Below are 22,662 nucleotides of genomic sequence, written 5' to 3'. Positions count from 1 at the left end.
GGATCTCTCCTGTGGTATCAGCTCACCCTTTGGCTGTAGGTGATGAAGAGGTGCCACCCCACCCCTCTAAAATGTCTTTTTATCTTCTCTTTCTGGAAACAGCATAATATCCTGAGGACCACAGAAAGTGCAGCTTACCTGAAGTGTTTGCTGTGCGCCCACTGCTCTTTATGTGATTTCAGTAGAGTCATGTGAAAGATCTGACATTAGGCTCCTTTGCACCAAAGATTCTAAAGAAGATGTAATTCTCTAAAACTAGGGAAAAAATCAGGGCAGAATAGGAAAGTATTGTTCACAGGCATGAAGATTGTACTGGGCACCAAAGGAAACTAGTGGATATACCAGATGCAGCATCTTCAGATGTGTCATGTGCAACAAGTGACTGGAATCCTGAGGACCACTATTAGGAAGTGCCACAAAGAGCTTTGCTGATGTGCTCCATACTGCACAGCTGCTAATCCCTGCTGCTGGAGACACAATAGTGCGTGGATGGAGCTTCAGGTTGGCCACATGCAGGTGCTGTTATGCTTTCAGTAGAAGCTAGCACACAGTTACTACCTCAGAGGACTTGTATTTGCAGTATGTGAGAGAGTCAAAATGGAAGAGGGGTAGAAAGTTATTGCTATCCCTATTTTTATTAAGGGAGAATTGAGCAAGAGATTGTTATGTGCCCTGTCCAGTGTCACTCAAGAAATCAGTACCAGAGGTAGGAGCTGAAGATGCGGAGTCCCCGACAATGACTGAATTAGAGGATCACGGTTTCCCCTCTGTTAGCCACCAGAAATCTATGAAGTGAAGGCAGACTCGAAGACATGGAGTTGTCAGGCTCAGAAGTATCTGTTTTTCCATGGAAACATCTTCCCAGCAACAGCTAAGCTTTTGCAAGGAGAGAAGCAGTTCTCATCATGCGAGAGCTGTCAGGAAGCTGTACTGTGCAAAACGCTATGGCTGTGCAGCTGCCTTCTGGAGAAGTCTCACCCACAGCCAGGCAGCATACAGCCCTGTTCCTGACAATCCAGCTGTAATTCTGCCTGCCTGATAATTTTTCACCATGGTCATGCCAGAATCATAGCCTTGTTTTCTGTTGTCTGGCTGTTAGTGGTGATGTATGAATAAGTAGGAAAGACAGCTTCATTTTCATAAGCTAACTTGTGCCTGGAGGAACAGAGAGTGCAGGGGGTGCACTTAATCATAACTGCGGGGCCGGAGCAGCAAACAGTGACAGAGCTTTTGCTGTTAGAGATGGTATTTTATTAAACTAACTCTTAGGAAGGAAGACACAGGCAGCCCACAATGCTGAATGATTCAAATTCATCATGGTAGCCACCGTGTTCTCATCTGCTAGAGGAATAACTCATGTAACTTGTTTGCTCTTACCTCCTACAAAAAGCTATTGTGGGAAGGGACTCAAGTCTTTCTCCTCACAAAATCTGAATTCAGACTGTGGTATGACCAGAGGTGAAATGAAGCTGGTAAAAGTTTCTGCAGAGCTGCAGACGCTTTGCAGGGAAGGCATGAAGAGTAGCAGAGGGACAGGCTGAGGCCTATGGATGGTCAGAGAAGTGAGGGCATGGAGAGCCTTCACCATGCCTTCTCAACACGAAACATGCATTGCTTTGGCCAGCGCCTCATTTCTATAGCCCTGTAACGTATTTGGAAAAGTAAATAACTAAAAAAAAAAATAACTGTTAATGCTCAGATGCACTGGACAGATTTTCTCACAATGTATAAAAGAATTTTGATGGAAGCTTTGAGTGAAACGTATTTAACTGTTCAAAATTGGAAGGGCAAAACTTAAGAGATTATTTTGTTTGAACTTAAGATACATAGAATAGTGTGGTATACGTGGCAACCCTTATGCAGCTGTATTATGTGCTTCACTGATATTAAATATATAATATATGTATATTTTGTACATATAGAAAACTGAGGAGGTTTATACATTTATATGTGGTTATTTTGGTATCTTCAGATTAAAATATTTGGGAATTTTTTTCCATAGAATATTTCTGAATTTGAATTGAGGCTTGGAGCAACCTGGTCTAGTGGAATGTGTCCCTGTCCATGGCAGGGAGTTGGAACTGGATGACCTTTTAAGGTCCCTTCCAACCCAAACCATTCTATGATTCTGTTATTCTCTGATGATTTCTTTTTTCTGTACTGATTTAGAATGAAAACATGTTTTGGAACTGTTAATATTTACTATGGAGCTGCAGTTCTGGTTTCCTGATCACTTCTGCCCTAAGTCAACATCATAGAGACAATGTAAAGGGAAATAAAACTATGTTCTTTGGCAGAGACAGGAATACTATTCCAGCCTAGAGAAAGAAGAGATATAACTAGAGAAGCTACAAAATATATCTTCATCTCTTTCTCCAAGGTGACTTGGGAGACTTGCCATCACATCTGCCTAGTGGGGTTTCAGACACCAGCAGGAGTTACAAACAGCCTGACAAGTTGCATAATGCTCTACCCTAAGACAGTACGTGAACATGTGCACATTCCTAGGCCATTCAAAAGCAGTGTTAGCTAATACATTGTACTTCGTATTTGTGACAAGCTAAAAGGGCATCTACAGGCAATTATACCAGCTCAGTTAATGTACAGTAAGTCACATTATATCTGATCCGTATATCTAAGCTCTAAAGCTTACATGATGGTAATTCCTGCCATCATCATGTCCCATATCAAACCTCAAAGGATACTGGTGAGAGCAGGATTTGTTCTGATATCTTCAAAAACAAAGGGAAAAAGGGGGAAGGAAATGGTACAACTACAATAAATATGTGTGAACATAATTTCCTGAGACTTTTCAGTTTACCTTGGCATGAAAAATAATAACTGAGAAATAAGTATTTCAGGGGTACATTGTCACTGAGATTTTGGACTGGTAGGTGGAAAGAAAAGCCATTAACAACCAGCAAGGTTTGTTCATCTTTTATTATTCGTCAGCTGAAAGGCTGAACTCTGTGGCTTGTTGGGAAATGCATGGGGCTAAGATAATGAAAGCAGATTGATGCTCCATGGTAAGGAAGTTCAATATCTGCTTCTTGCAAATGGAATTCTAACATTTCTTTTGATGTTAGCAGTACTATTCCAAGAAGGATCTGTGGACTGCTGAGTTGTGAAATGCGCTGTTAGAATACGGGCAGGGTTACTCTCTTTGTACTAGCTGTGCCAATCCCTGCTAGCCCAGCTGCACCTGCATTTTTTATTGGGTTTTTTTTGTCTTTACTAGCCGTAGTAGTTTCTTACTTTGATTTACTCAACCTCAACTGTAAGTGATGTTGATAAAGAACAGGCAGTCTTCCAGCATGGAATCAACAAGTGTTGGTTAAAATTGTGCCCTTCAGCTGTTTTTGGCTAAAGGCTTGTTTCAGCCAGTTGAGATCCCTTTCATATTTCCTCACAATATATGGCTCGTGGCCCCTCATGTGCTGTTTAGTGTGTTCTGTGTGTCTCACAGGTTGAGAGATCCTACAGTTTATTTGTATGAACAAATCATCAGTTGCTTAGGATGCATCTGCCTCTAACTTTTCATTTCCTTCATTCTCTTGTGCTTTGCCCGCTGTTAATATTGCCAATTTTCGGTAGCACCAACAGGGTGATAAATGTGTGGTGGTCTTTTATATGTTCCATTCTGCTCTCTCCAGATTTTCCACCTTCTTGAAAAGTGAGTTATGGAGTATAATATAAAATTCTAAATATATGTATTACATGTAATCTATAATGGAAAAGGAGAGATATCATCAGAAAATTAGGTCTGGCGAGCACTGGCATGCTGTGATTGGGATAAAGTAGGATGATCCTGAACAGAGGTGTGGAATGGACTTGGTAATTTCTCAAGGTTATTTCTAGATTGATTTCCGTTCACTCCTTGAATGCTTTTGTAATGTTCTGATTTATTTGTTATATGTCAGCCACTCATTGCTGCTCACACTCATTGAAACAGCATTTGAGGCACATGTGGGGGTTACTGACAGAATTAGAGATATCACAAGAGAGTGTTGTAATCACCTGACCTATCCTAATGTCTTCCAAGCTGACAATAAAGTATGAATTAATCACTTCTGTCTTAATGTCCTGCTTCCTAGCCTAATCTTGACTTGGGCCATACTGAAATGTTAGTTATAAAGCTGTGGTCCTGCATAAACAACATATAATGATCATTTAATGCTTTCAGTGCACTGCTGTGACCATACATCCAGTTTTATGAGCATAGCTGGGATTTGAAAATGTGCCTTCAGAGCATGATGCTTAATTGCTTTCTCAAAAGGTTGCAAAGTAATCTCCAATCCCAGTCTTAGTGCCCTCAGTGAGTGGGTCCCTCTGTCAAAACACCATTTCTTTTTCTTTCTTTGACTAGATCCAAAAGCAGTTTTCCCCTGCCCTCCATCCTCTGTTACCAGAGCTTTATTTCAATCACTTCTCTTATTTACATTTTATACAGCATATTTTAGGATAGATAATTAAGTCCTTATCTATACAAACATTCATTTTTCAGTTTTTAAGCAGTGCAAACCTTCTAGACACATTTGATTTAAAGCGCATTTTACTCCAGCTGGAGTCAGCTGCTAATCAATGTAAGCTAAACCAAAATAAGCCCATCCAGAACTGAAATCATAATATCTATGCAGCCTTCCACACAGGCTTACCTAAATGACTTTTGAATTATGCTCTTAAATTAAAACAGTGCAACTTTCTTATGTAGGTAAACTTTTAGAATACAGTAATTTTCTAAGCAAAAGGGATTTCCTTTGTGACTGATAAAAAAAATCCCCAAAACTACTGGGGGGAACATGGGAAGAATAATTTGCTATACTGAGCCTTGTTCTTCAACTGTATTACCTTCATCAGAGTATGAACGGATCTTCATATTAAATGATCATTTTACCAACACTTACTTCTCACTAGGAGGATTCTTCGTCATTGTATTTCAAGATCAAGCAGCATTCAGATTTGTCTGGGTGATATATTTTTGTCAGTATGACAAAGGTTCCCACAGTGTTTAATTACTCAGACTAGCCAGAGGAGAAGGAAAGAAATGAGCTGTGCTGAATTTGCTGTGCCAGGCTTGCTGTCTGTTGCATAAGCAGGCTTCTTCTGATTGCATGGAAGAAGGGCAGCACCCAAACTTCTGTCTTCTCTTTCCATTGTCTTTCCCTCTCCAGATTTCCTGTGAGTTTTCCATTGACTGTTTTTTGTCTCATGATGTTTTTACAATTTGCTCATTTCCAGGGCAGCAGGTTCTTGGCTTGGTGGAGAACCAGAGTGATTGGTATTTGGGCAACCTTTGGAAGAATCATCGACCCTGGCCAGCGCTTGGGAGGGGCTACAACACAGGTAGGTCCTGGGGGGTTTCTCTGAATTAAGGTTTCCATTGAGTATGCAGTCAGTCTCCCGCTGTAGAAGAGTATGAGATGTGGTAACTTGCACCTCCCTTCCTAACTTACTGCAAAAACTTGTCGTTTAAAGCAGTAAAAATGATGCAGTGTGATGCATTTTGGAACTTCTGGTACTGTGCTACTCTGAGAAAATTATATTCCTTCTCTAGATGGTCTTAAGAGAGATTGTATGGCATCCATCAGGGAAGGACTGAGCTTCTCAGCAGTCTTGACACATTCTCAGCACATCTCCTACAAGATTTCTGTCTATGATAAGCTTTTGTAGACCCAGCAAGGGGGAAAAAAACAGGGATCAAGGCTCATTTATTGTAGAAAGGTAAATGATATCACAAAATGTCAGCCCAATAAAGATATAACTCCTCCAGGACAGCAACAGAGTCATAATTGTCCTAATAAAATGCAAACTACTGGCCATCAATTTCTGCTGCTGTGGGAAAGGAATAAAGGCATTAGATCAGAGAATTTGTTAGGTTACAAGAGAGAGGTCTTCCCTCTGATTTGTGTTTGGTATGTGAGAAAACATACTAGGTACATAAAGAACACACACATACATCTAAGTCATTCCAATGCTAGGCTTTACATGCTGATGCAGTGAGTTAGGTTCCCTCTCTATTTGTAATAAAAGGGCAGAACAGATAGTGAAGCCTCCCTTTAGAACAGGTGAGTCCATTTAAATACCCCTGCACTATCAGGAAATTATTCACCATAATAGACGTTTTGCTTCGCAGAAATGCATTCAATTCAATTAAACAGACTAACTAGGAAAATGATTGCACAGGTTGTGGTTGGGTCATCTGTATTTCTATATTCCTTTGTCTATTTGGGGGAATCACTCCAGTTTTTGTGAATTTGTATTTCAGCCTCTGTAAAGAATCTCTGTTCTGTGAAAATGTTCCAAAGGATAGCCTAACAGAACAAATTGGATATGAATACAAGATTTTGTTTCCTGGCTCTCCACTTGCCAGAGCAGAATTGCATATATAAAGGTTTGGGCTGCCCACTCCTGCCCCTCACTCTTCCAAAAGCATTAGTCAGAGCCAAGTTTCATGGACTTGTCCTGAAAACAAAAAGCTTATGTTATACACAGCTGTATACATTGATGTCAGTTCTTTTCACTGTTACACCACAAAACAATTATCTTTTGCTCTACTGAGAGATGAACACCCTTTACAGGTACTTTCTTTCTGCTACATTTTTGCTTTTTCCTTTCAGACTTTTAATGCTGGCAGAAAGCGTCACAACCACATAATGTTAGAATAACCCAAAAATGTATAGTGGATGGTATCTAAAATGCAATTAGGTAAATCAAAGTGCTATAAAGCTTTAATTTATATTGTCTTAACTTACTGTTCCATATGGTTTATAGGGATACCAAATGCCAGTTTATCACAAAATTCTTCCACTGAAAGCAAAAATAATTGAATGTCTGCAGTCCTTCAAATAAATGGCATATGTTAATTCCTGGTATGTGTTAATACATACCTACCAGGCTATGCATAAGCCTGCCGATGATTTTAGTCTGTTCCCAATTTCCTTCTTCAGACAACTCACCTGTAATTGTAGAAACTCTTTAAAAAACAAACAAATAAAACACCAGAAGGTAGATAATGAATGGAAGAATGACAAGTGATCATAAGAAGTGGATTGATGTTTTTTTAACTACATGCAAGAAGAGGTCACTGGGTGAAGCAGTTCAAGTTCTGAGAAGTAGCAATTGATGTTATTGACAGAATCAGCATCATTTACTGTAATTTTCTTAATTGAATTTATTGTTTGCCTCAGTAATTTAGCCAAGATTGGAGGTATAAATATTTCAAGGAAGATGAAATATGAAGTGAAGCTGGAGCTTGTTTGATGTGTTCAGTAAATTAAAATAATTGTCACTGAATGCAACACTTGTGGCCAAGGAGGATTCAGAAAACTAAGGGTGGGGGAGGACGAGGGCAGGAAAGAGAGACTATAACTCTAAGCAAAACACTCCTGAAAGGCAGTGGGCTGGGAAAGGAAAGACTCAGAAATTCAGCTGCTTAGAGCTGTACTTAGGAACAATAAAAGGGCCCCCAAAACCGTGAAACTTCCATGGGCTAAACAAGGCTGGATCAGACAGACTTTGCTTTTGCTCTTGGGAGAGTGTTTACTACAAACCCAGAACACAATCCCAAGAAAATATTTTTATGTGAGCCTCTTCAGCCAGTCCCAACGCTGGCAGGTTTGATGCAGAAGCACCCTTCGAAGTCAAAATTATTCCACTTATTCCTCCCACTTTCTGAAGGAAATAATATATCTTTCATTTGTACTTTTCTGAGTCAGTCTGGACAACAAATAGGTTGAGTGGAGTCCCAAAAGGCAGATACATAGAAACCAAAGGTGTGTTTGTTCCTTCTCCACTAGTTCTTTAAACACAGTAATTACGTGTATTCTCGGGTTAGTGTGTGCCTAGACCAAACCTCCTGACAACCAATACAGATTTTCAAGGGAAGATTTTGGGAGGGGTTGTTTTTCATCCTTCTTCCTCATTTGCACAGGCAGAACATTTTTTAGAAGTGTGTGTATGGATTGAAATTGGCAGAGGGAAGATCTAGATTAGACATTAGGAAGAAGTTCTTCCCTGGGAGAGTGGTGAGACACTGGAACCAAGTTGCCCAGAGAAGCTGTGGCTGCCCCATCCGTGGCAGTGTTCAAGGCCAGGTTGGACAGGGCTTTGAGCAACCTGGTTTAATGGAAGGCATCCCTGCCCGTGCAAGCTGGTTGGAACTAGATGACCTTTAAGGTCCCTTCCAACTCAAACCATTCTATGATTCTGTAACCCAAATCACACTTTAATTCATGATAATATAATCTCAGGAAAACCAGACCAAACTCAAAACTCAGTTCAGTGACAATTTAATTGGTGATTAAAATACTCTTGGTTAGAACCATTCTTTATTTGAGATTATATTCCCTTCCTCAAGCCATTTTAAACAGTTTCTTCTGTACCACAAAGGCACCCAGGTTTTTTCTGTAACTCATTGGCCAAAACTGGGTAAGCTGCTTAGTCAAACGCATTTTTATGTATTGCCCATTCCCTTTTGCCTGTCTACACCAGTAATTCTCACAGACACTTTTCTCTCTGTATCATCTACGTTGTCTTTCACTGACCAAACCTGTGCTTTCTAAAGTATTGTCTGAGCTGCACTATGATTTTTCTCTTTACAGATGTTAAACTGACAGCTCCAGAATTGGAGCTTGATGTTAATTTCTGAAGTAACAGTCATCTTAGACCTCAGAAAAATATCTTGTCAAAAAAATTCTAAACATAAAAGCTTTTAGTACGTTGTCAGCTTTATACTTTCCATCATGGTGGAGAACAGCTTTTAAAAGCAGTTTCTGGTGGCTGTTACCATGATTTCAGGCCACTTCCTCAGCTGGTGTGAATCACCCCTGTCTTCTCTGGCTTCAGTGCAGCAAGGCCAACTTACATCTGCTGCGAATGGATTCTCTGCCTTTCAAGTAGAGCTTTAGGATGGATTTGTGCCTGTAATTTGGGTGCCAGGAGGGGCATTTGTAAAAACTTTGGCAGAGGGGATTTCAGACTTCTAGGCTACAGAAGCCCATTCTGAGAGTTTGAAGCTCATCTGAAATACACTGCCTCAGTGCAACTACTAGATACAGTAAGGATGTGTCTCAACAGCTTGAGCTGAGGACTCATACTCCCACGCTGAGAGATGTCACTTTACCAGATTTGTGGATTGAGAACAGAAGGGAATGGCTAGCACCTAACGATTACCAGGCTACGTGTGCACCATGCATTATTACTCTGATGTTTGTTATGACTGGAAGAATGCTTGAATGAATCTCTTTATTGTTTCCCTGAAAAAAAAAGGACCTATGAAAGATGATTTGGAAGTGAGAAGCATATGTTGTGTCATTTTTGCATAATATTTAGCAATTGTAAATAAGAAAGACAAGCATAGGGCAGACTGTTTATATGAAGTTAGACTGGATCACATCTTGCGTTTCTTCATGATGATATTGTGCACCTTCAGTACAGAGAGCAAATGACTAGGAAAACAGAGCACAATGGGGTGGTTGTGATCACAGTCCTGTCCTGGAAACATGGAAACCGCATTCATCTGCAGTCCACAGGCTTCTGTTCACAGCATTACGGTAATGGATCTGATGTTAAGAAGTGCTGAGCACTTTTCATTTAATCAGACATTTCTGTTTGGGTTTATTTTTCAGAAATCCTCACAATTAATGCTTTATATAGTTATTGTTGCCTAAGTCTGGATAAATCTGTTACCAAAATGCCTTTCCCTCCCTCCCCATGGAAGAGCCAGAATTCTATGACAGCCATCTGAATATAGCACTGATTTATGAACTATTCCACAGATTCTGACTTAAACCATTGCTTTTCTCCATGGTGTAAAGAAAAGAGTGTACTGGTTGCTTGAGAGGGAAGATTTTTTCCAGATTGTCTCAGCAAATGCAGAAATCAGAAAACTCATGGTTTATGGAACCTTTAAACATCCTTTAAACATTAGGGCCTGTCTCAGTTTAGCCATGTCCTCTCTAAAAGCAATCTCAATATTCCTATCTCCCATTACATAAAACATTAGTCTCATTTAATACAGGAACTGGTATCATACAGGTTTGCATGCAAGTACAGGAGCTTTTGCAAACGGATGAAAAAATATTTTAATGATAAAAAAAGAGAGAAAAGTCCAATACTAACATCAAGGCAAAAAGCAGTAATTTCTTCACCTACTCACATTCACACTGTACCAGGGTTTTTTATTAGATTCTTGCTTCTCTAAGGTACTGTGATCTCATTCAGCAAATACCGTTATCGGTGCAAAACATGCTTGATATACCTGTGCTTTATGACTCATGAAGATGCATTTGAAGTACAGGTATGTGCACATTGTATAGGTAGTGCCAATACGTTATTGCTTTTAGGCTCACCAGGAAATATCAGTCTGTTTGTGTCAATGTTGGGAAGCTAAAATGATAATTCCAACTTTGATGACCACATCCCTTTCTTTGTTGGCTATAATCTGTTGCTTGCAGTTAAAAATAAGCTCTCTTAAAGCTGACTGCCCTCAAAGAATAGCTTCCTTTCCAGTCTTCCTCATACATTTTCTAAACTATGTGATGCAGCGAGAACTTGTTTGCAGCACGCTTGACATTTCTAAAATGAGGGTCAATATGTATTTGATTTTGAAAATGGTGCCTCTGGTTTGAGAGGCTTATCCATGTAACGGCATTGCTGTGGCTGAATTAGTCTACTTTTTATTGTATTCTGTGAGATACATCCTCTGCTCCTTAGCAATTGAATCTATCAGACCCTGCAATAACTTTGTTTTTCTTAAAAAACAACACCTGACTTTCTTTGAAACACTGAAAACTTTCATCTGCTAAGAAACCTGTGATAAAAAAGCAGTGGCATTCAGACAGTCTATACCAGATTTTGGTTTCCACTGTATTGAAGTAAATAAAAAGTGGGGGTTTTTAGTTGATTAAATTGTCCTATTTAGGCTTTTTCTTTACTGGTCTGACCTAAGTTCGTGATGTAAAGTTCTCCATGTAATATACACCAATAGGATACATATATATACCTAATCTAACGATTTAAAGTATCATTCGGAAGTGTGATATTTTTAGCTCGATCAAGACAGTTCTTCATGTGGACATACATAGCTTGATGAGTAATTATGCTGTCCAGCACTCTGAAATGCCCTCTCTTTATTGTAGAGAGACCATCATTAGCAGGTTAGATTTAGATGAAAGACTTGCACATAAAAGCTTAGTAGAGGTATCCAGGTGCCTAAACTGAGAACAGAAATTTCTATTATATGACAGGAGAACCCCAGGCAAATGCATAGTAATAGTAAACCCAGTGCTTTTTCTTCTGAATTGCAAGTTCACTTTCCAGTTTCTCATTGTGCTCATAAAAGTGATTGAGTAAAGGCAGTTCTTATTTTGTAGGTACAGAAACAGAGGTTGTAGCCATAGTCCCAAAACTTAGAAAGAGGCATCACTGTTAGACTCGATCTTTGGAGTCTAATGGGCAGCCTGATGCCTGCCACAGAAAGTAGCAGAGTAACTAAGATTTCTTTTCTGCCCTTTTATGTCAAAGCTGTCACCTGTAAATGAGTGCCAACAAAAACCATTTAAATTTGGTCACCTTCAGATGATCAGATCACAAAGGATCTCCAGAGATCTGATCCTCTTCCCACTGAAAACCAACTCATGTTGCTCAGGGCCTTTTCCAATTGGGCATTTAGTATCTCCAAGGTTACCTCCCAAAGCAGCCTGTTCCTGTTACTGGCTTGGTAAGAAAATTAAAAAATAGAAGTAAAAATCCCTAATTCATAATTAGAATTTTCTTTGCTGCAGTTTTTGTCAGTTATGTCTCATTCTGTCTCTCTGCATCTCTTAGAAGAGTTTGGCTCCATTAAGTACTTTTAGACAGCTGTAAGAGATCCCCTCAGCTTTTTCTTTCCAGGTAGAACAAACCCAGTTCTCTCAGCTTCTTGTATGTGTTTTTCAAGCCTCTAACAATTTTGGTTGCTCTCCGCTGGACTTACTCCAGCATGTCAGTGTCTAGGTTTGACTAAGAAATCCAAAACAGTACTTCAGATGTAGTCTTACAAGCACTAAGTAGAGAGTGGTAATCACTTTCCTTGACCTAAGCGGGACTAAGAGAGCCCAGGATGTGGTTGGTCATCTTTGCTGCAAGGTTGCATTGCTGCTTATGTTCAACTTGCTGTCCACCAGCTGCCTAGGACTTTTTCTGAAAAGCTCCTTTCTATCCGGTTGTCCTCCAACCTGTGCTGCCAATTCAGGAGCAGTGCCACACAGGGCTTCACATTGAGCCTTACGAGCTTTCTCGTAGCCCATTTGTCCAGCCTGCCAGGGTCCCTCTGAATAGCAGCTTTGTCCCCAGGGCCAAAGACCCCACTTTGGTGTCACATGTGACATTGCTGAGTATGTGTTCTAGCTCATCTCCATCTAATTAATCAGGATGTTAAACAGTATCAAGCACAGTATCAACTCTTGTGGAATACCACGTGTACCTGACCTCAATCGGAATAAAGACAGCCCCCCTGAGCTTGGTAGTCCAACTTATTTTGCAGGCACCTTGTATCCACTTATCCAAACTGTACCTCAGTTCAGCTATATGAGCATGCTACACAGCTCCACACGCATATTCTCCTTATGCAAATGTATCTATTTCTGTTATGAACCTAATCCTGTCTGTTACTGGAAGAGAAATAATCATGGAGGGAGGATTGACCTGCAGCTGACCTTTAGTTTAAATCACTTCATTGAAGTACATAGTGTTTCCTGTTTGTTCAGGTTTTATTAAGGCTATAATTAATTTTTAGGCTTGTCCATTCTGTACTGCTTCTTTTCTTCCCCTAACTCATTTCTTAGAAATCTTCTATTCTTCCTGAATGTCATCCAGTCAATAAACTGCCTATTAGAGGGAAAGAAAAGTCGTCTGCTTGCTTGTGAGTGGAGAACCCCAAACCTTTTTGTCATCCAACTCTAAAGAAATGCTTGAGAGGCTGTTCAGCGCATGAGCCACATCTCCTCCTCTGTTGCTAGGGCTGAACACCAGCCCAGGAAGAGCTATGACAGGTTCTTACTCACTGTGCCCATCCGTATAATTAGCCTTGAGGACCTCTGTTAGTATTATAAGCCAGCCAAAATAATTATCACCTGTGCAGGATGTATTTTTCCTCTTCACATAGTCCAAAGTGGAAACCTTGTAAAATTGTTGACATTTCAACCCCTATTAAATATGATGCTTTTGAGAGGATCAAAACCAGAAAAACTCACGTAATTTAAAGCAATGGGCCCTGTTACCTTTCATTTTTTGCTGCTTTCTGAGGAAGAAAAAAACATAGATAAGCATCATGGATGGGGTCCAGATCTGATATAAATGCCTGACTCTTGCATTGAAGAGACCTAAGCTGATTTATAGGAGCTGAGAATCAGGAGATAAACTTTTTTCTTTTAAAGGCTGGTGATTCTTTGGTGAAGAGTCCAAGATAAATTAGTTTTGGAAGATGTACTTGCTTTTGTCAGGGCAAATATCCTGCAAATTCCAGCAGACCTCCTCATTTTTTATCCATGAAAACAAGGTTTGTGTGATCCCTTTTTCTAAACATCCTGCACGGGACTGAGCCTCCAGCACAGTAACCCTGTACAGTCCGTACCATTCTGATTCCTTTTCAGGATAGCTCACCCAAAGTCCAGCTACTCTGGCTTCATGTAGAGCTGCAACACTCACTCATACTTTGTGTTGTGAAGCACTGACACGTAAAATTGTACGCTTGGAAGGAATGAAGAGATGCATGAGAATCAGTCCAGGATAGATAATCAGATGAACATGACCTCCAGGTCTAACACAGTTGTCAAAACACTTTGTGATCACTGGATGTATAAACAGGGATGTTTCAAGTCTGAGTGCAAGAAATATACTTCTTTTTGTATTGGGTGTCGACCTTTTACTCCTGACATACTGGATGTCTATGCTGTCAGCTAGCTTAGCTCCCTGGGTCGTTCTTTGCTCTTGGCACCCTAATCATCAACGGGACATGGAAATGAGTTGGTACCCTGTCTTGTCTTTGCCAAGAAAAAAGAAACTGAGTGCGATCTTTTGGTACTCTGGGATGTATTTCTGGAAGGTGGTATGGATAGAACTATTCTTACATGCCTTGATGGCATTCTCCAGTGCACACAACATAGACCCTCAGTTTCTTGCTGAAAACTCCAATCTAGAAGCTTGTAACATGGCTCTCTCATAATGTTGGACACTGAGAAATGCAAACAAAATAATTGTTATGCCTGAAAATTGAAAGAACATGAACTAGGCCCTCAGAGAAAGAGTACTATGTAGTGTTGATGTGGTCAGCCTACTCAATGAAGAGCTAGACCGTGGGCAGTATGTGCAACCACTCTGCAGTCCTCGATCTGGGTGCTAGGGATCGCTTCTTGTAATGGGTTTGTTTTACAATGTAGATTTATATACTTCTCTGGGTCTGATCTTCACAGGTCAAAGATAAGTACTTATAAATTAACAAAGTTCAGAGAAAATACTGGATAAAATCCCATAAAGTTGGGGAAAATAGCTCCAGGAGCTTATATGGGAGCAAGTCAAGGGATAGTTTGATCACAGCTTATTAGTATCTGCAGGATGAAATGACATTTCTTAATAGAGGGCTTGCCAATTTAGCAAAGGTTCAACAAGATCAAATGACTGCAAGTTCAAAGACATGTTCAAATCAGAAATAAGGGAAGTATCCTTCATAAGAGTAATTATGCATTGGAATAACTTGTCAAAGTTTGTGATAGATTACCCATTATTGTAAATTTTTAAATCAAGGCTGAATGTTTTTCTAGAATTTATGTTCTAGTTAAAGCACAAATCGATCTGAAAAAAATCATATGGCCTCTGTTATGCAAGAGCTGAAAATCATCCTTTCTGACTTTATCACTTAAATACGTATTTCACTGGGACTTTGTTTTCCTCTCGGCTGAAGTCACCTAAGCATCCATGTAAATGAAATCACAGATAACCTGCCATTGTAAGATCTTTGCATTTTTAGCATCGAAGACGGGAAAAGTTCTCTAAAACTTTGTAGAAATTTTCCACATTTCCCCCATTCTTTTTAAGTCTCACCTTTCAGAGTGCTTCATAATAAGAATTGTACCTAGCCATCTTTTTGTTAGTGTCACCTTTTGGCAACTCCATTGTGACTTCCAGATACACACAGAGATGCACACTAAATAGCTCTCTGATGATACTTGTGTGTGACAGTGATGTGAGTCACATCTTTAAGATAGCTCTCCTCTGCTCCATTTAGAATGGCCATTGTCATTGTGCTACAGTATGTAGAAGTGGAAACTGCCCTCCTCTCTCCTTTTGCTGGTCTGCAGTTAGAATGTGTTGTCTGAGGTTTAAAAATTCTGACCAAAAACGTTAGCAGTCTTCTGAATTTGGGGAGAATTTAGTGATTTGCCTCCTAGAAGCCATCTTCCCAGTTTACCAACTGAGAAATCCCTTTAATATTTGCTTTCCAGTGCCTTTAAAATGTAATCTCTGGACCCTATATGCTCATAAGGGTCACGGAATGCAAAGGAGGAGTTTTTTAAAACCCATGTAAGGAGCTTCTTCACAGGTGGTTTTCATCTCTCATAACTCTCTGCAGAGTTCAGGAAACACAGGGATTCAAGAAAGCTTACTATCCTTACTGTCTTCATCAACTCCCAGAGCAAGTAGAGCAGCTCGGAGAAACTCTGGCTTCCCTTTCTGATTTTGCTGATATTTGTCTTTTTGTGAGTCATGTTGTCTTCTGTTACAGGATTTAGGAAAACTTTATCAGCAGTTTGGGCAGGAAAGTGTATGACTTGGTACTTCTTGGGATCTGTGTAAGAGAAGGCCAGTTCCTCTGGGTCTCAAGATGTTTTTTCTTTACTGACCTCTGAGAGTCCTGCAGAATTGTTACTTCTCTTTGTAAGACTTGGGAAGATAGGAGGGGAGAGCATTACTTAGCAGGATGTTCTTTAAATAGCAGAGATTTTCCTCCATAGACTTCGTAAAAACATTACAGCTTGTGACTTCTCTCCTGTAGACCTTTTAGACTTCTGAATCAAGGAAATTTTTCTGTAGCAACCTTTGGGGATTTAGGAAAGTTGGAGAAATTCCCCAGAAATCGACGTCATTAAAGAGAAGACAGAAAGCAAATGTTTCTTTTTTCAAATTGCTGAGGAAGAATAGCATATAAACAATAAAGAAATAATTAGAAAACTAGGAAATTCTGAGCTAGCTCTATAAGAAGTTTGAATCATGCTTGAGTACATCCTTCATCTTAATTTTGCCTAAGGAGAAACAGCATACTTCTGAAGAGCAGAAAAAAGAAAATAAAAGTGTTCCATTTCATTAAATGGTCATCAGGAAGTGTAAGCAAAATGTTTATAATGCTTCAAGAGGAGCCAGGCTCCCAACAGAGTGACTGCAGTACATTTCAAAATGCACTCTATCACAGCTTCATTTTCAATATATGTGCAGAGAAAACAAGGGCTATTGCATTCTGTCACCATGCCCAGAGGGACACCCACTCTCCATTTCAAAACAGCTTTTCAGCCCTATTCCATTTTCTCAGAGAAAAGTTCAAATGTGGAGTCGTTGTTTATTCTCAATTAACACACTGTGAATCCCTGCAAGTTTTCATTAGTTTTTATTTTATGTTGTAAAATGCCTGTTTTTTGAGGGAAAAATAAACAAAACCAAAAAACAGCTGGTGTATGTAAATCCATAGCTAAATAATGTACCAGGATACAAAAAAGTCTAATAGAAATAGAATTAGAGCTCTCTGGTCATACTGTGTTAAAAGCTATAGACATAAGCTGTGGTTTTATTATATTAATGATACGGCCAGTCAGATTATGAGCATCAGTTAGATAGATGGTCTATAAATCAAGTGAAATAAATGCATTGTTTTTAATCCACCCAAAGACTTGAAATGAAGATTCAGAAAGGTGTGCAGTGGCTTGTTGTGGAATTGCAGCTTTAGTTCATGTTTTTAATGCCTAACAGCTATATAGTTGCATTTTATTCTTTGCTGTAGATAGGGTGGGTACAGAGCAGATGCCACAGCCAGTTGTGTGGAGGTGTGGGATAGTGGATTTCAGATGTAGTCCTTTGCAATACCTGTAATTTGGACTTTGATCCAGCAGAGGCATAGTTGCATTCCTAGCATGACACACTGTGACCACTTGTGTTGATTTCAGGTACAATAAATTGGAATTCAAAGAACATGCATAAATATTTGCTAGGGCACTAAGTGGTCAGCACTGCCATGGCACTTCTGGGATAGCAAAGCTGCAAACTCCTTCCATAGTGCCTAAAACTGAAATTGACTTTTTGGTGCCAAATCTATTTCACAAAACATGGTAGCTTACTGTTGTTTGTACTGCCTTAAATCTCTGCGTCAGTTATTTATTGCGACAAATCCCCATGTTGTCAGCCCTATTTAACATTGTTTCTAACAGCATCTGAGACTCAGTGTTTTGGTCTGTGGCCTTTGCTATGCTGGTTAGGTATTGTAGAATCCTAGTAAGTCTTTTAAAACTCACTGTTGCTTTGTAATATATTTTGAAGTGTGTCTTGCCTGTCTTTCTCAGATACTGTAATGGTGTCTACTTGCTATCTGTCTAGATGGTTCCCTGTTATAGACATAGTTTTGAGAAGAGTTTTTAAAAATCTGACAAGGATACTCTCTGAGATGCTGCTCACATAATACAGCATTGCCTCAACAGCTCACAGAAGCGTCCTGTTCAACCTGAAAGAAAGAGGCAAGGTAGTGCTTATAGAAAATGATCTCTAGTAGCTATACTTTTTTTCCACCAAGCACTGAGCATTTTTTTCAGCCATCTTAAAAGGGCCATTGTCATAAATTGATGGAGTTTGAAAGCTTGTCCGGTTTCACTATAACTTCTGTAAGAGATCCTATTCTATCTTAAAATGTTGTTTATTACTTCCAGCTCTGATATATATTCATCTCTGAATTCCGGGACAAGCTATAGTCTGTGTTCCCAAAGCAAGAGGTGGGGATGCTTGGTAGCATTCCAAAGGAAATTGCTGGTGTTTCTGTAAATTTTCACTTACTATTAAGAAAAAATATTTTGTAGTGACACCGTTGCTTAGTCAAAATGTTGGAAACCAGGAAATTTTATTTGGATTGAATGAAAAAGTGGGAAAAAGACAGAAAACTTACGTGACCGCCAGAGTTTTGTTAGACACAGAATCAAACATTTATTTTCCTTTTCAGAGCTTGTAAACATTTTCAATAAAATTTATAACTTGTATCAATTTTAGAGTGAAAAATGCTATTGTAGAATAAGTTGGGTTTTAAAATATGCCAAAATAAAGTATTTCCCAACTGGACTGGTTTAGTCCAAGAATGTTAATTCAGGTTTCTTGCCCTGTTTTCTCCAGTATATTCACCAAATTCCTTTTTTGTTTGTTTGTTTTCTTGTGGGGCTGGGATTTTGCGTGTGTCCTGAAACTGCACAATTGAGAAACTCCTTTGTTGTTTGCTTTCTTATTTGTTTGTTTGATCAATCCAGAATCTGTCAGATTTTGTTAGTTCAAGTAAAGTCTCATCAAGCAGGGGAGAAAATGGCATTCAAGTGAAAACTAGACTAGGACGTGTTCCACAGGTTTAGTAATAAAGCATTATTTTTCCAAGACATCTTTGAGGTACTTGCATCTCTGTGTATGCCTGAACTATTTCCTCAAGGTGACAAAAATAGGATGTTCTGTGGCTGATCATTATTTGTTTAATACTCATGAGACAATTGGGTTGCCACTTCTTTTATTTGCTTCCAAGCTTTCCCTTTGTTTTTCTCAGGTAGGTTAGGGCAGGACAATGCTGCACTCTTCAAAAGATGAGAAGTCCCAGTGCCTGGGGCCAGATGTTCATAAAATATTCCTTTGATTTTTTTATTTTTATTCCAGTCTCTTCCTCCCCCAGCCCAGCAGCTGAGAGTAGGTCCCTTTTCTGTTATGTTCAGCTGTATGTCATCTTAAATTTAGTCTGAGATTTCAGTCAGTTTCACTCTGAGGGAAGGGGCTCCTGAGGCAAATATTTCCCTTATTTCAGACATTTTGCCTTCAAACTAATTGCACAGATTGGAATAAGTTCATTTTTATGTTTGCTTTTGGTAACAGAACAGGATAGAAGAGTAACTTAAGTGCTCTGTGCTGAAGAAATGTAATTTTCCCTTTGCATTAACTGAGTTCCCAACACACATGGTTTTGCTTTGCTTTTGCACTAAATAACACTAATTAGGTGAATAGTATCAAATTCTCCTCTTCGTAGAAATCTCTTATTCTCACTAATTCTAATGGGTAAATATTTAATCTTGATATAAATATTTTCTGGTAGTTATTTTTACAGCAGCAGTAAATTAGAATTCCACAGTGCGAGAAGCCCTGAACAGGGGCTGCACAAAGGTGTTAAACCCAAGCCTGTTAGTGAATTAAAATAGAAATCACATCAAAATTAGTCTTGACGATGGAACATTAAAAGCCTGTGAATATTTTCAATAGCCATGATTGCATCATAATTTAATACATCCTTTCTCACATTTATTCCAGTTTTTCCACAACATCTGCCTCTTTTATTCTCAGCTGCTACCACGATAGCCCCTCAGGAGAGCATAATCTCTTTAGCTGCGATGCAATAATCTCCTGCTAGCATAAGAGTGGAAGACAAATAAATTGGAGAATAATGCACATTTTAAAATATTTTCCCTTCTCCTCCTCAGACTGGAGGCTTAAAAAAATTAAGAATAATTGTTTTATTGTCTGTAAATTGTAAAAACTATTAAATCACGGTTAACCGAATCTTACAGTTATTTTTTATTTTTCATAATAAAAAAATCTTCTCTGTTGCATTTCACTATTGAAACAAAGCTGGCAGTTCTTGCCAGCTGGAGAAAATCCACTACTAGAGAGGAGCTTATCCCACCCAGTTTATTGCTGCAACACTAGGAACCTGCTTCACATTGATGTCGAGTTTCAGACAGCGCACAATGGCTCTCTGAGAAGCTAATGCACGCACACTGCACACTCCAAATAGGCTTCAGTTATGCTGGAGAGAAGACAAACGCACTGGCAGAAATAAGTTGTAGCATGTTGTGACAATACGTCCCTTTCCAATCCAACAGCTGGAAGCAGAAAGGTTGATTGAAGATGAAAGGGGATCCCTCCAGTACAGGTTCCAGCATCCTTGGGAACCAGATGGACTGAAATGGAAAACAGAACTAAAATAGGCCACAAAATTCACTGCCAGAAGAGGTTTTCTTTTTATTCGTGGCAGTGCCAGGTTTTACTAGAAAGAAATTTGCCATGTCAGAAACTGAAGATAGGAATGAACTGGAACCACCTTTGCTCTCTTCCCACCAGTGGAGGATTGTTCCAGGTATACTTTCTCATCTTTGTGTAGCCTGATTTTTAAAGACTCATGAAATAAAGCATTTTATCTGCCATTTTTCATTAATTTCACGACTGCTTTAGGAGAATTTTTCTAAAGTATCCAGATTACATTTCCTTTTTTATTCTCATTACTTTTAATTTTATCATCTTAGACTCCCTCGGGCAGCTTTTCCCAGTGCCTGCTTTTTGCCATTTCATATTCTCCTGTGTAGCTGTTATGTTTCTCTGCAGTTGCCATGATATTTTTTTGTAAGACCTCTTGTTTAATGTCACTTGCAGGTATCATTACTATTCTATTCATGTCCCCCTTCCACTAATGAAGATATGAAACAACAGACTTTGCTCTAACTAGGTACTTCCTGTCAGCTTCCTAGGCTGCTCTTTATCAGTAGTCTTCCTTTTATGGTCCTTCAGTTTGCCCTCATTCCCAATGACACTGCTCTTATCTTAAGTCTTCCCAAATTAATTTGTCATGTAAAAATTTCTGACACACTGGAGAAGAGGTTTTGCTGATGCTTTAATTCAGCTTCTCCTGCTTTCCCTTCTTCTACACTATAGATTTTGTCCAGACAAAAAGCAACAGAGGGATAACAATGTATGTTGAGATAGTTCTTTTCCCACTTGTAGTGTAACTTTCTTATCTGAGGATCCTGCTCTATGAACACTTGCTGCGGTACTGGTGGGCACTCTCAAAGGCTAGGTTGTAGCCAGCACTGAATCTGTTACTCAGAATCAAGGATTAGATGTGTCAGGTGGTTAACTTCTTACTAGGTGGAGTATGAGCTGCAATTTCATCTTAGGCAGCATATATATTGCATCCTATGCAGTAAGCATTAAGGGCTGGATTTTGCCACACACACCTTGAGTAAACTGTTTTATATGAGTGAAAAAAATTTTATTTGTCTCATCCTAATCTTAATTCTAGGCCAGATAGAAATTAATTTAAACAATGGGATTTTGGAAGAAGCCATATTCAGTGTGAAGATGGCAGAAATGGAGTCACATAAGATAAGTCAGGATTGTCTCTACCCTTTCCCTAGTAGACAGTGAAATGAAAGAATGTCCTCTCAGAGCCTGTAGCTTTTCAGAGTAAGGAGGGGGGAGGGTCACTTCTGAGTGTTAAGAGGGTGCTGCTTTCTTTCTTGTAGGATATTGCCTAACTCTCTTTGGAATGATAATAACCTCTGGATGGAGTTAACCACATCATGTGAATCACCATTATTGGTTCATTCTTTTTAGGAATAATTAAGTCACAATGAAATCAAGCTGTATCAATTAAGACTAATAGAAATACAGCATCCTTCTCTTGACTCTCTTTTTCCCAGTTTCACTCCTCTTTAGTTACTTTAGGCTTCTTGCAAGCCTGTATAACTTAGCATTCATTTGTACGCCATCTCACCATTTGTTCTCTACAGCCTCAGGTGTTCAGGAAAGCTTTCTCTTATGGCCTCTTGAAATGTGAAGGTTTTTTTTAGTCTGTCTATCTCCTGTGATAGCATAGGGTAAGGACTGAAGTTTCCACTGAGATCTTAGCTCATGTCCTTGTTTTACCTGCTGATTCAGCACATGGACAGGATGGGCCCTGTCTGGCATGTGACATCATGGTTTCTCTTGTTCTCTGCGCTGTGTTTTCCTTCAGGGGTTATCTTGCTGCTTCTCGATAAATTACGGAAGATGAAATGGGAGCAGATGTGGAGACTGACAGCAGAGCGGGAGTTAATGAGCATGCTATCCACTTCACTGGCTGACCAGGTGAGTAGGATGTTGCAGAGGAGTGGTACAACCACTGTTCTATGGACTGAGGAAAGTGAATAGGATGCTGGAAAAGGTGGGGAAAAGGTACTGTGCATGTAATCATCATTTGTTGAGTTGTCCTGGAGAAAAGGTGCAAGAGAGGAATGAAAGTTTACTCATGAGATTTTTCTTACTACACTGACATTTTTACTACCTCTGCACAGATGATTCACAAGATAGACAAACGGTGTTTTCAGGCTTTAATTTTCTGTCCTCCTTTCTTCAACAATAAAACTTTTCAGACATGAGAAGTCCAAATATACCGTGTCTTTTCTTGCTGCTTATTGTCTAAGCAGACTTTAGTTTTAAGAGCCTCCAGATACTTCTTTACAGTTTCTGGCAGATGAGTCCCAACAGTCTTTCAATGTACTCCTTGCCATAGCACCCCTGTGAAGACAAAAGCACTGCTTTCTTCCTGCCCTGGATGGGAAACTAAGGCCAAGAGAAAAAGTAGTGTGCCTATACACA

The 22,662-nt window shown here is 39.4% G+C and overlaps 1 protein-coding gene across 5 annotated transcripts in view; it reads left to right on the top strand.

Annotated features, from left to right (window-relative positions):
• Window positions 1–22,662, top strand: part of LARGE1 (LARGE xylosyl- and glucuronyltransferase 1) — a 281,109-nt gene that overhangs the window by 211,998 nt on the left and 46,449 nt on the right. For all 5 annotated transcript variants that reach the window (XM_061371803.1, XM_061371799.1, XM_061371800.1 and 2 more), the window contains 2 exons: window positions 5,239–5,343; window positions 22,040–22,152. In XM_061371803.1, coding sequence (XP_061227787.1) covers window positions 5,239–5,343; window positions 22,040–22,152 — 218 coding nt within the window. The remainder of the gene's footprint in view (window positions 1–5,238; window positions 5,344–22,039; window positions 22,153–22,662) is intronic.

This window comes from Neopsephotus bourkii, unplaced genomic scaffold (genome assembly GCF_033783945.1).
Source record: "Neopsephotus bourkii isolate Nb327-2 ecotype Australia unplaced genomic scaffold, CSIRO-AGI_Nbou_v1 NB_1589, whole genome shotgun sequence".
Lineage (NCBI taxonomy): Eukaryota > Metazoa > Chordata > Aves > Psittaciformes > Psittacidae > Neopsephotus > Neopsephotus bourkii.
Note: the sequence above shows the minus strand (reverse complement) of the source record. Positions and strands in the feature narration are given on the sequence as shown.